This window comes from Eretmochelys imbricata, chromosome 16, assembly GCF_965152235.1.
Source record: "Eretmochelys imbricata isolate rEreImb1 chromosome 16, rEreImb1.hap1, whole genome shotgun sequence".
NCBI lineage: Eukaryota > Metazoa > Chordata > Testudines > Cheloniidae > Eretmochelys > Eretmochelys imbricata.
The window spans coordinates 17,744,333-17,758,343 of NC_135587.1; the positions used below are offsets into that span (position 1 = coordinate 17,744,333).

The 14,011-nt window shown below is 44.5% G+C and overlaps 1 protein-coding gene across 1 annotated transcript in view; it reads left to right on the forward strand.

The window, feature by feature from the left end:
• The window catches only part of CFAP77 (cilia and flagella associated protein 77), a 100,429-nt gene that overhangs the window by 57,366 nt on the left and 29,052 nt on the right, over positions 1-14,011 (forward strand). The window contains exons 2-3 of the mRNA XM_077836148.1: positions 2,753-2,852; positions 4,139-4,367. Coding sequence (XP_077692274.1) covers positions 2,753-2,852; positions 4,139-4,367 — 329 coding nt within the window. The remainder of the gene's footprint in view (positions 1-2,752; positions 2,853-4,138; positions 4,368-14,011) is intronic.

Here is a 14,011-nt window from a genome sequence, read left to right on the forward strand (position 1 = left end):
AAATCTCAGAGTGACTTCACCATGGAGATCATGGTCCAACTATAAAGGAGGGAAGTGAGGTCAGTTAATCCCACAGATTCCACAAAGCTGGGACACACAGAGGAGAGCAAAAGGGGGTTAATTTTAAAACTAAATAAAAACGAATTGTTGGGTTCATGCTCTCTCTTTTCTGAACTGCGAACACTGTCAGTAATATTTTTTGTTTTCTTCTCCCCTTTGGTTGCTTAGATTTGGCTTCTCAGAGATTATTGATCATTCCCAGGCAGGAGTGAGAACATGACAGACTCTTCCGGGGTTAGTTCCAAATTTCAAAAGGGATGCACAACTTGTAAATGAAAGACACAAATGGAGCTGAAAGAAATTTAAGGACTTTTAGACACTGCAAAGGTATAATCTTCAGAAGTAGCCCTCCAATAACCTTGTTCAAACAGATGGATCTTCTCAGAGTTAACCAAGCAGATCTGAACATACACTATGTTAATAGTTCAAATCCATGTATTCTTAAGCAAGTCTCACCCCACTTTTCCAGTAAATCTAGGTTGGTTTATAATTTTGGGACAAACCCATAAAAATATCACAGCTTTGACTCAAAACCTGGTGAACCTTGATGGTTTTGACTGAGTTTTGTTTTGAGATTTGTAGTTCATTTGAATCTGGGACAGGGGGATTCAAACACACATGGATCAAAACAACCTAAAGCAAATGTTGGCACAAACCCCTGTAGACAAACCTGCTGAGTAATGTTTTTCTCTGACAAAATGTAAGAATGGTCAGTTTGCTTCCCCCATCCCTGTCATTTCCATCCACCAGTCCAAACTGGAAGAGAGGGGTTGAATGTAATGAAGGACCTGGAGAGTCTAGGTAATTTTCATAAACAAGGGCTGAAGAAAACCCCTTATTATTCTGCAATACAGAATAATGTTGCATAGATGAAAAATTAAAGTGTGAAAATAAGAAGCCTTTCCATGTGCAGAAGTTCTGCTCCTGCCTCCTTCAACAAAACAAGAGCATCTCCTTCTGAAGGTGCCGTTTTTATAGTGTCACTTTTCAGTCAGTAGCCACACTTCAAGGGACCTATCTGTGACATACTATACCTTAGGGGAGTGGCTTGTAACCCCCATATTCCTCATCTGTATATAATTGTATATATATACACACACACACATCTGTATATAACTGTATATATATTGCAGATAAAGCACGCCATGGGAGGTATCAGGGGAAAGGTTATAATCAGCTGAAAGTCACTGTTCTATCTAAATATGTATATCTTTAGTGCATATGAAGTTATGAGAATTGTGTTGTATGGTGGTCACTAAAACATGCTGTAAATTGGGGAATCAGCCAGATATTAGCTCCCCAGAGACAAGAGCAAGGAGAGTAACCAATGTCCGGGCAGGGTGTCAAACCACCATCAACAGCCATTGTCCAGCAAGGGAGCTACAATTCAATGACTTACCTGCATAGGGCCACACCAGGGGAATTGATTAACCTTGCCTGGGGACTCAGCAATGCCCACCAAACATTCATGGACTTGTGTTCTCAAGCATATGGGCTAAGGGTATAAAACAAAACAGAGGGGGCCCATGCTTCGCCTTGCTCCTGCCCCCACCTATGCTGCAAGCAACAAAGACACTCAGAAGAAGACTCTGTTTAAGGGACAAACCTGTATATTATGAATTGCAATATCCAGTGGGGTGAGAAAAACTGCTTAATCTAGATGTTGCCCAGTCTAATAGGGTTGAGAGTTTAGACTGCGTGTTTACATTTTATTTTATTTTGGTAACTAACTTTTTGCCCCTTATAATCACTTAAAATCTATCTTTTGTAGTCAATACATTTGTTTTACTGTTTATCTTTACCAGTGAGTTTGCCTGAAGCGTGTGGTAAATCTGCTCAGATTTGCAAAGACTAGTGTATATTCACTTTCCATTGATGAAGTGGTGAACCAATTAATAAATCTGCATTGCTCATCTTGAGCAGTGCAAAATGGTATATTCCTGAGGTACAGTGCTGGGAGCGGGGGGATTTGGCTGGTGCCTTGCTCTATGAGATTCATGAGTGGCTCTGGGAGCATTCATGTAAACTAGCCGGGTGTGAGGCTCCACATGTTGTTGTGTTGAGTGATCACAGTGCCTGGAGGGGTTTGCTGCTGGTCACTAGCAAGGCACTGTGAGATAGCCCAGGCTAGCAAGTTAAGGGGGCACAGCAGTCCCACAGTCCCAAGCTGCGCCCCCGAGATCCCGTCACACTGTCTACACTAGGAAATGACCCACTGCTGAAAATTATTGTCACCAACAGGCTCTCCTAGCCCAGCCCCATCTGCAGATGACAACAATTTAGCTGCTGATGTAGATGGGACAGACCTGTTTCCATACCATTCCTGAGAGTGTAATAAGTCTCGTTAAGACCAGTCAAGCTCCACCTTTGTTAGCAACATGAAGAAAAGGTTCCAAGCCGGCGGTGCTATTTTAAAAACTGTGTTGCCTAACTCTCTTCAGAGTAAGTCGAATTGACATGGTGCTTAAAATGACACCAGCAACGCAGCTATGCTAGAACTCCCAGCATTGCCTACACTAGTGGAACCAAACTAGTGTTAGCAACATGGGGAACTTTTTGAGACGTTTCCCTAGTGTAAACAGGGCCTAACTGTCCAAGCTTTTATTACAAATCCCTATTTTCAGGGAGTTTAACGTGTTAAGCGAAATCTTTACTTTTCTCACCCTCTTACTCCCAAACCTTTCCGTTGCAGGCGGAAGTCGGAAAACCTCGGAGAAGCTGCTACACTCTTCCAGGCTATGACTTTGCATATGGGTTATACCTTCATGGGGCTGACGGAGGAGTACCTGAAGGTATGACAATGCAAGTAAAGATTAGAGATGCCATTAGAGGCTATTAAAAGGTTCCCCCCACGTGGATGGCACCAAACGACTGGCAGGTTAGAGTGTAACAACATGCCTTGTACCTATTAAAGTCTTAATACCAATGGAGGAGTGCAGGGGAGAAAACACTCTCACTGAGCTGAAGCGGGAGAGTAAGAACTCTAGCATTTTACCTGCTCATGTGAACACCATCTGTGGCATTTGGTAACTGTTGTGTGCAAGAGTCCCTGGCCTTGTCTATATTTGGGATTCAACCATCAATGGCCAGCAGCAGGCGTAGCTGCACCAGTGCAAGCCCAAAAAGCGTAGACCAGAAAAGTTGTAACATGCTCCAGATGAGCTTACTCCTGTTCGAAATCAGTGTAAGGTCAGCTGGTGCAAGTCGCAGCTTTCCTTTTCTACACTCGGGGCTCGTATTTGTGCAGCTACACCAGTGGCCAGGCTACAATAGTTGAATCATGTCTAATTCCAAATATCGACAAGGCCTTTGCTTTTACCAAATATCAACAAGGCCTTTGCTTTGCTTTTGCTGTACCCAATTGCTAAGCCCGGTACTCAAACACACAAAAAATCCTGCTTCGCATAAATAGTGTAGAATATATGAAAATAACCATGTGCTTCAATCAAGACCAAGTCAGATTGTTGTGACCCTTCTGTCCTGTAGCAGAGGCCGTCATAAGAGTGTACAAAGTTTTTCTAAGAAAATGCACAGCTACTCACAAACTCAAGGTCTGTCACAGTTCCTTACAACTTTTGAAGCTGACCCACCTTTACAGAAACTTTTGCTCATGTATGTGAAAACTGAGCAGAGACGGGCCCAAATCCAAGCAAAGATGTGCATGAATTGGCCCACTTTCATGAGCAGAGCTGGCTTTTGCATTGGACACCTGTGAAAATTCACGTAACTTTCAGTGAGGAAAATATGGACGGCTTTGTCAAAATTGCTGAGCATTACAAATTGGAGGTGGGGAAATTGTGGGAAATAGGAACAATTTACTCGAGAAACTCTATGCTTAAGATTTGTGGATTTTCTTACTGGTCTCTGTTTGAACCACACTGATGTGAATGCAGTTTGAATTTCACTCTGAGTAGAGGACAAGCAAAAGGCCTATGCATCACTTAATTCTCACTGATGTAGTACATAGGCCTTGAGCTGGCCCTCTGCACCAGAACAAGATTCACCCAGGATGGGTTACTCAAAATGAAATTCTAGTAACTTTCTTTGTTCTGGCTCTTGTATTCCTTTCTGGCCTTAGCGATAGGCCATTGGCACTCGATGAAACCCAGGCCGCCTTCCCCAAGGGAGATGCCACGGAATTACATTGCCATGAACCGTGGAGCTGTTAAGGCTGGTTATGTCACAGCACGTGAATACAACCTGTACCGCCAGCTCAAGGACATCCGCTGCAATGAAGATAACGAGAGTCGTTTTAAGAGAGCCCACCCAAGAGTACCTCCAGATATGACCTACGGAATTCCAGCACGGTAAGAGGGAGAAAACCCAGGCTTCTCTAAGGGCTAGATTCTCCACTCAGATCTGATCCTCATCTCTGTCTCTCCAAACAGTGACTTGAGGGAGGTTTGCTGTGAGCTGAATTGCTGTAGCACAGTACACAGAGCCTAATTCTCTATCACTCTGCAGCCATGTAACCATTTACACGAGTACAAAATACATATAAAATTCAGATTTGGTAGCATTTGGCATCCACTTTGCACTGATGTAAATGACAACATGAGGTGCTGAGCAATGGAGAATCTAGCCCATAATCTCAAGAGCCTCAATTAGTTGGATTCAGTTATATGAGTTAAAGGATTAGTGCCAAATGTATTTTTTAAAGTGGCTTCAGTTGGGCCACTCATTTTGTGGATACAATTTTGCACCAGCATTTAATTAGAGGCATGGCTAATTGCAGGCATGCAGGCTAGCATTAGATATCTAACTACCTGTTTTCTACTGGTGTAAATGATTACACAGGTGTAGGGCATTAGAGAATCAGGCCCTACATACTATATTCATGCATATGTGATGACCTCTATGTTTGGAGATATACATCCAAATAGATAGGTCATCAAATAGTCATCGTATATGCATGAGTAAAGAACATAGGGCCTGAATCTCCATTTCTCTGCACCTGTGTAACCATATATGTATATAAATATAATCAGGAATAAAACGTATACTCTTCAGAGGTTTAACAACAAAGCAAAATAACTCAGGGTCTCGGTTAAGAGGGCTGAGAGATTAGAAAGCTCAATTTGAAAGTCATCCAGGGAGGGAGACAAAGCAGCTGCAGACTGGGTCAGCCTCTACTAACATACAAATCATAACAGCCTATTGCAGAGGGTTTTAATTTATTGGGTTTTTTAATGAACAATAAAATCATGCAAACAATAATGTATGGAGCAGCACAGAATATTTGCTTTTCACATATGCCTCTTTATTTATTCATTTAGTACATGTACAGTCTTCTATTTAGTACCTTGAGTGGCTTGTTTTAAAATTTGTGGTTTGTCTTTGGTGACGGGGATGCTAATGGTTTTGGTCACAGTCTCTCCACTTGACTCCCAGATTATTATGCTACTAAGACTTAAAAATTCCTTTTTGTCTCCAAAGCAACTCTCCTACTCATGATTTTACCACAAGTCTGGCAATATGGGGTGTCACTTTTGTGACTCTTCTCCAAACAGTCTCCAATTCATTAGTATTTTTACTGCAATATCTTGGGGCAGCTGCAACAGAGGTGAATGGAGAGGGATAAATACCACCCTGCACTGTGACATGATGCTTCTGGTTGTTTCTGTTAGATCCAGACCTTAGAGTAGGAGTTTAATACCCGTATATTTGTCAGTAATTATAAGACTATGATCCATGTGTTCTCCGCTGCAAAAATACGGATGCAGACAAGAACTACGTGGCCCAGAAAGAGCTGTGGAGTCAGCATATTCTCCACCATGGGATAAGGGTGTATGGAGTGAGCGGCTGGATCACAAATGTGCAGAAAGCCAGAAATCTGCAGGACAGCAGTCTCCCAACTCTAGGGATCCTGGCCAGCTGCATGCAGGGACCCTCCCTGTTTGCTTTCCCTGGACCCTGCTCATCTACATCAGCATGGCTAGGCCCAGGAATGCCTTAAAGCATAGGCCCAATAAGCTCATGTCTAAGGCCCCAGCTCCCTGAGTCATGTGATTACATCAGAATCTCATATTTCATTTAAAAAAGTAAACATCTAGCCCTCATGGGTGCAAAGAAAACTTCAAAAACGTGACCAATGTAATAATTCCTGTCTGAGTCTGCAGATGGTCTGAAACAATAGCTCTGTCAGGTGCAAACTGGGCCCTGCCTCTCACTGGGGAGTTAACACCGAGACCCACCAACCGGACCTCAGAGAGTTCTGAGTGTAGCAGGAGGAGATGAGCGCTGTGGGCCCCACCTCCCCAAGCAGACACATGCTGGTTGCAGGGGTAAATACTAAGGTGCCCCCCTGCTGCTACTCTTGCCTCTCCAGAGGGAAAGTGGACCTTTGTTGCTATCCCTGAAGCCACTCCTGGGGGAGAGAAAGGGGCTTGTACCTCTGCTTCTACAGGAGGGGAGGGGACTACCTTGCCATTGCCACTCCGATTGTGGCACAGGGCCCTGATCACCTTATTCAGTCCCCAGCTGGGCCAGTAGCTGCGCTGCCATGAGCGGAGGAGCTGTCCATTGCACTTTGTGACACCTTCAGAAAGGTTTTACGAAGCACACAGCAGGCATAAATGCTACCTTAACTTGCATCTGTTTTACTGTATGGGAGGGGGGTGTAAAGTTGGGGGGGGGCAAGCCCCACAGCTTCATGGGGCTCTTCCCTTTGCATCTTGACCAGGATAATTTCCCCTTCATCTTTTGTAGCGGGGAATTAGTCAGCCACAAGGAAGAGTAGAAAGTATCCTGCTTAGCACCCTTTGACTTCAGCCCTGTCCTGCTGTGGACTTCTCCACAGTTCTCTCCCCTCTCACTTCCACTGGAGGGGTGGGAAGAGACGAGCCTTTAAGAGCCAGTAAGAGTTTGTATCACAAGCATTCAGGTGCATCAAAAGGACTGCAAACACTTTCTGAACCTGGCTCAGAAATGCCTCTGTGGTTGTATGTTGTAGGTTTTTTGTGCTCTGCCAGGGGCTAGGCTAGACATTACTATCTAGCTTTTAAAATGAAATCTAATCACTAACAAAAGAAATAAATAGCAGCTACAAATTCAAGGGAAAAGACATGATGAGCAGTGGTGTGTATTTTACGTGATAGTAAATGGGCTTTGCATATGCAAATTGAATGGATTTTAAAATGGTATTTAATGACAATTTTCGTAGCAGACATTAACATTAATTGCATCAAAATGAAAATGCAGCATTAGCTTGCTGTTAGTAGCAAATGCCCCAGCTATAAAGCTTTATCTTTATCAGTACCAGCCCTTGCTGATGTGACAGGGCTGCTCTGCAAATTGCAGGCAAAAGGGCTTTTATGTTGCAAAAGTATCCCCTAACGCAGACCAAAATCAACATCAATTGTGCTTTATTTCTTCATAAACGGGAGGTTAAATGGCTGCCTGGGAGAGATCTAGGCCAGGTTCAAAAGTTTTACTGAAAATCCACAGACCCCACAGCATCAGGGAAAGAGGCACCAGTCTTTTAATTTAAAGTTATTGTAGCACATCTTGCTGGTTCTTTAATAGCCACCTTTTATGCAGGCTGATTGTATTTATCCCCTTACTTTAAAAAGCAGGTTATAGACAAAATCAAATTACTAGGATTATTAAGGAGTTGTTATGGCCACTTTGATAAAAGCAGGGTATTTAACTCACTTCTCATAACTGGTGAGTTAAAGATATCACCAGCAAGGGCAAAAGTTATTGGGTCCAATTCTATCTCAATTTACATTAATTTCAGTAGGGCTACCGAAGTTGTAAATCAAGGTGGGATTTGGCCTGTCATTGGTTTATTCTAGGTCTGGAGATTCTGTTTTAGCAGCCTCTGGGTTTAGTGGATTATGGCTTGGAAAACTATACTAGCCATGCTACATTGTATTTGTAATGTCTGTTAATGTTTATTTACAGACCCCAGTCAGAAGGCTTTAAGCAGATCCAAAATGCACAGGCTAGTTCATGCATGTTGGAGATTTCTGGGGCTTGCTATGTCAGGCAGCCAAAACTACACTTATTTTAAAAAGTCACTTAATTATTGGTACATTTAAATAATTTCCGTTTGCAGATTCAAAGCTCTTGCCCAATACATAGGGCCCTACCAAATTCACAGTCCATTTTGGTCAATTTCATGGTCATAGGATTTTAAAAATCGTAAATTTCATGATTTCAGCTATTTAAATCTGAAATTTCACAGTGTTGTAATTGTAGGGATCCTGACCCAAAAAGGAGTTTCGGGGGGGTCACATGGTTATTGAAGGTTTCAGAGTAGCAGCCGTGTTAGTCTGTATTCGCAAAAAGAAAAGGAGTACTTGTGGCACCTTAGAGACTAACCAATTTATTTGAGCATAAGCTTTTGTGAGCTACCGCTCACTTCATCGGATGCATAAAGTGGAAAGTACAGTGAGGAGATTTTATATACACACAGACCATGAAAAAATATACATTGTAAGGAGAGTGAGCACTTAAGATGAGCTATTACCAGCAGGAGAGTGAGGTGGGGGGAGAGAAAACCTTTTGAAGTGATAATCAAGGTGGGCCATTTTCAGCACGTTTCCAGGAGTTAACAAGAACGTCTGAGGAAGAGTGGGGGGGAGGGGGAGGAGGGGGAATAAACAAGGGGAAATAGTTTCACTTAGTATAATGACTCAACCACTCCCAGTCTCTATTCAAGCCTAAGTTAATTGTATCCAATTTGCAAATTAATTCCAATTCAGCAGTCTCTCGTTGGAGTCTGTTTTCAAAGTTTTTTTGTTGAAGGATAGTCACTTTGAGATCAGAAAGCGAGTGACCAGAGAGATTGAAGTGTCCTCCGTCTGGTTTATGAATGTTATAATTCTTGACATCTGATTTGTGTCCACTTATTCTTTTACGTAGAGACTGTCCAGTTTGCCCAGTGCACATGGCAGAGAGGCATTGCATTGTTGGGGGTGTTGCACGGTCTCCCACAGTATTCTTGTCAGCAAGTTAAGGAAGTATGGGCTGGATGAATGCACCATAAGGTGGGTAGAAAGTTGGCTAGATTGTCCGGCTCAACGGGTAGTGATCAATGGCTCCATGTCTAGTTGGCAGCCAGTGTCAAGTGGAGTGCCCCAGGGGTCGGTCCTGGGGCCGGTTTTGTTCAATATCTTCATAAATGATCTGGAGGATGGTGTGGATTGCACTCTCAGCAAATTTGCGGATGATACTAAACTGGGAGGAGTGGTAGATACGCTGGAGGGCAGGGATAGGATACAGAGGGACCTAGACAAATTGGAGGATTGGGCCAAAAGAAATCTGATGAGGTTCAATAAGGATAAGTGCAGGGTCCTGCACTTAGGATGGAAGAACCCAATGCACAGCTACAGACTAGGGACCGAATGGCTAGGCAGCAGTTCTGCGGAAAAGGACCTGGGGGTGACAGTGGACGAGAAGCTGGATATGAGCCAGCAGTGTGCCCTTGTTGCCAAGAAGGCCAATGGCATTTTGGGATGTATAAGTAGGGGCATAGTGAGCAGATCGAGGGACGTGATCGTCCCCCTCTATTCGACATTGGTGAGGCCTCATCTGGAGTACTGTGTCCAGTTTTGGGCCCCACACTACAAGAAGGATGTGGATAAATTGGAGAGAGTCCAGCAAAGGCAACAAAAATGATTAGGGGTCTGGAACACATGACTTATGAGGAGAGGCTGAGGGAACTGGGATTGTTTAGTCTGCAGAAGAGAAGAATGAGGGGGGATTTGATAGCTGCTTTCAACTACCTGAGAGGTAGTTCCAGAGAGGATGGTTCTAGACTATTCTCAGTGGTGGAAGAGGACAGGACAAGGAGTAATGGTCTCAAGTTGCAGTGGGGGAAGTTCAAGTTGGATATTAGGAAAGCCTTTTTCACTAGGAGGGTGGTGAAACACTGGAATGCGTTGCCTAGGGAGGTGGTGGAATCTCCTTCCTTAGAAGTTTTTAAGGTCAGGCTTGACAAAGCCCTGGCTGGGATGATTTAATTGGGTATGGGTCCTGCTTTTGAGCAGGGGGTTGGACTAGATGACCTCCTGAGGTCCCTTCCAACCCTGATATTCTATGATTCTATGATTGCAGTACTGCTGCCCTGCATTCTATGCAGCTGATGGCAGCAGCGCTGCCTTCAGAGCTGGGTGCCCGGAGAGCGGCAGCTGCAGGCCGGGAGCCCAGCTCTGAAGGCAGAGCTGCCGCCAGCAGCAGTGCAGAAGTAAGGATGGCCTGGTCTGGTGTTGCCACCTTTACTTCTGTGCTGCTGCCTGCAGAGCTGGGCCCTGAGTCAGCAGCTGCAGCCTGCCGCTCTCTGGCCGCCCAGCTCTAAAGTCAGCACAGAAGTAAGGGTGGCAATACCGCGACTCCCTTAAAATAACCTTTTGACACCCTCCCCCCCCCCCGCAACTCCTTTTTGGGGTAGGACCCCCATTTGAGAAATGCTGGTCTCCCCCATAAAATCTGTATAGTATAAGGTAAAAGCACACAAAAGACAGATTTCATGGGGGAAGACCAGATTTCACGGTCCATAATGTGTTTTTCATGGCCATGAATTTGGTAGGGCCTTACCACTACATCTCAGCTGTGGCTGCTGATCATTGGGAGAGCACTCTCAGTTAAGGGGATGGGGTGTTTGGAGGTGAAAGGGCAGAGATAATTGCAACATATCGTACCCTTCATGGACTCCAGGAGCTGGGAACTCAAATGTCTTTAGAAAAAAAGTGGCTTTGGTGAACATCATATTCAAATGAAGCAAAGTTACATCCGACTATCTAGGGCCTACTCTGGGCCTCATCTCCTGAGGTACAGCAGACAGCACAACCCAGGAGGAGTAGGGGAAAAGATGACGTTATGCCACCATTGCCTCTGTTCTGGGCTGCTGCAGGAGTCCTAGGGTGGCCAGGTGGTTTTCAACTGGAAAGTCCAGTTAAAAGGGGGACTTGACAGTGTCCGGTCAGATCTACTGACCGGACACCCAAAGTCCAATTACTGTGAGTGGAAGCACCAGGTCATCACCCACTCTGGCCCCTACTTAGCCAGGACCACCTCCGCAGGCAAGTCCTCCCTGACCTAGGTGGCAGGGGGTGGGAGGGGAAAAACAGCAAAAGACAGGGGGAACAGGGGTATAGTAGACAGGGGCGGGGCCTCAGGGGAAGAGGCAGGGCAGGGCCTTGGGGGGAATAGGTAGGACAGGGGAGATTCCGGCACTCCTGCTGGAGTGTCCAGTTTTTAAATATTACCAAGTTGGCAACCCTATGCAGGACCTCTGCTTAAACTGCCTATAGGCTGCACAGCACCCCAGAATCCCACATAGGGCTGACTGTGAGCACTTGAAGACTGTGAGAGGCGGCACCATAGGGACATTTATGCTGGCCCTGCTCTGCATCTGGACTGGGGTAATCTCCCATGGCCCGTTGTGGTCACTTTACGCCACCAAGGTTGCCCAGAGGAGCCAGAATCAGCTCTCTAGTTCCCATTTCAGAACAGCAGCAAGAGTTATAAGGGCAAATTCATGTGGGGGAAGCAATTTTATGTCACTGGAACATATTCTATATTATTATATTGCTGCCTATGGATAATGCACAGACTCCTTTTCAAAATGGAGAAGTGTTTCTCTGGCCTCCTTCATTTCAGATATTAGCCCCACTGCCATGACACAGGCCTACATGTCTCCCCCAGCCACTAATGTCAGCCATTCTCCAAGGGCACCGAGAGTAGACTTCCCTACCATTTTGGCTCATCCAGAATAAAAATAAATGTGAGCATAATGCTTTGGTTGCTATCCAGGTCTTATTAATCCTGATCTGTACATTCTCCATAGTAAGGCAGATCATCTTATGCTTTTGAGAATGGCACTTTCCAATCTTGGTGGATGCATATTCCACAGTTCGTTTCGTACGCACAGGGTTGTGAGCATTAGAGCGAGGCTGAAGTTATGGGACCTGTTTGTTCCAATGGATGTTACCTTAGAAGGTCATGAGTGCTTTTGACTAGTTTACGAGGGGTTGGGTTGATTAGCCACTCTGCTTTTTGCTGATTCCACCCCTCCCCCGCCCAGAGAATTGTTTTCTACAAACCATGTGGCCAGCTTTGTTGTAAGAGTCATAAAAAGGACATTTTTCATCTCCTTTTTCATTCTCTCTCTCTTTCTCTTTTAGTATCAGACATAGATTTATTCTCTCCCTGATGCCTGTGGCATTCAGAGTTGGGAGGGGTCAGGGGAGGCGCTGATGGGACAATAATAGATAATACAGTGGTTCCCCAGGGTCTTGTCCAGCTCCATAGCCTATCCATCAGCAGGCAGTGCTTGTGCCAAGGTCAGCACTAACGAGGATGTGGTAGGGTCCCGGCCTCCCCCATGGGGCATCCTCCAATCAGATTTCTCAGATTCATGCTCCAGCTTCTGATCTTTACAAGAGCTACCTTGTGTGAACCAGGATTTGCAACAGAGAGTGTGTCCGCTGAGTACGAGAGCTGGAGTAATGGCTGGGCTGCTGCCGATGCACACGCTCAGGCCCCTCTGAATTGTAAACAGGTTTCTGTGCTTTCTCTGAAGGAAAACGGCCGTCATCAGTGTTGCCTCCTGCAATAGCTAAATACACCCTTGCGGGGTGAGAATCTCCTACACAGAGTGTAACATACCTACATAATGGTTGCAGATGATGGTTACCGTTTCCTTTGCATTTATTCCCCTGGCACCTTCACTTTAAATAAAACCTTGCTCTGTGGTGTCAGCACTGAAAAATGGGTCTAACATCTCTGTCCAGCCATGGTACTTATCTGGTCCCTATTCCTGTAGTATCTGAGCACCTCACAATCTTTCATATATTTATCCTCAGCACCCCAGTGTGGTAGGAAAGCGCTGCTATCCCCACATTACAGCGGAGATTTTTAAAGGAATTTAAGCCCCTGAAGATGCAGATAGGACCTAGGGGGATTGTTGTTTAAATCAATAAGAGGGGCACGTAGGTGCTGTTGAAAATCCAAGTAGACACCTATCTGCATTTTTAGGTGCCTAAATGCCTTTAAATAGCTGACGAAGTGACTTTCCCAAGGTCATACAAGAAGTTCGTGTGGGAGCAGGACGACTTGGGTTCAATTCTCAAGTCCCAGCCAGTGTCCCAACCATGTGGCAACATCTCCGCAGGTTTTAGTGGCAAGTGTTTCTGTGACCATTACTGTGGCTGGGGTTAGTTTCTCCCTGAGCGAATGCTCACGCTTCGCCAATGCGCCACTAGGCTCAACATTCCTGTCAGGAAGTAGATTGAGACACAAGAAATGCATTTCACTATTGGACCGAATAGGAAATTAGGAATTTCTAGAGTTGTTGTAAGATAAATATGATCACTCTGGTTTGCTCTTGTGAAATTAACCTTAAAAAAATCAGGACTAACCCCAACTGGACAATCAGCCAAAGGCAACATGTATTTTCTGTGTCCTGACCACCATCCTCATGTTGTCAAGAGAGAAACTTCTGTTTCAAGAATAATTCTTTTATTATATTGGAGACATTTACATTTCCTGCTAACGAGCTGTAGTGTTGCTAGGGGCTGATTCTCTTTTATAGCACACTGCAGTTCTCCTAATTGTCTGCACAGTGCTTTGAACATGGAAAGTGCTCTGTAAAAGCTAAGTATTGTTATTGTTTTTAAATAACTTTGAGTGTATTCATGCAAATATTGGTTCTGGTAAAATATGGATATTTGCTGCAGTTATGGTTTCTACTCAACTTCTTCAGGCTCTTGGATATTTTTCTTTTTAAGAGAAAATGAGCTGTCATATCATTGTAAATGTACAACCAAGTCTTGCTTATTATGGAAGGCATGATGAGTAAGGAGAGCAGCATATGGCCTTAGTGTTAAACTTAAGATCTAGATTTCTTCTTATCAAATAGCTCATCCTGAATAGCAAAAGAAAGGGGAAAGAATTTGCCCGCACACATGTGTAATCCCGTTATGTGGTGTGTGTGTGCTTTGAT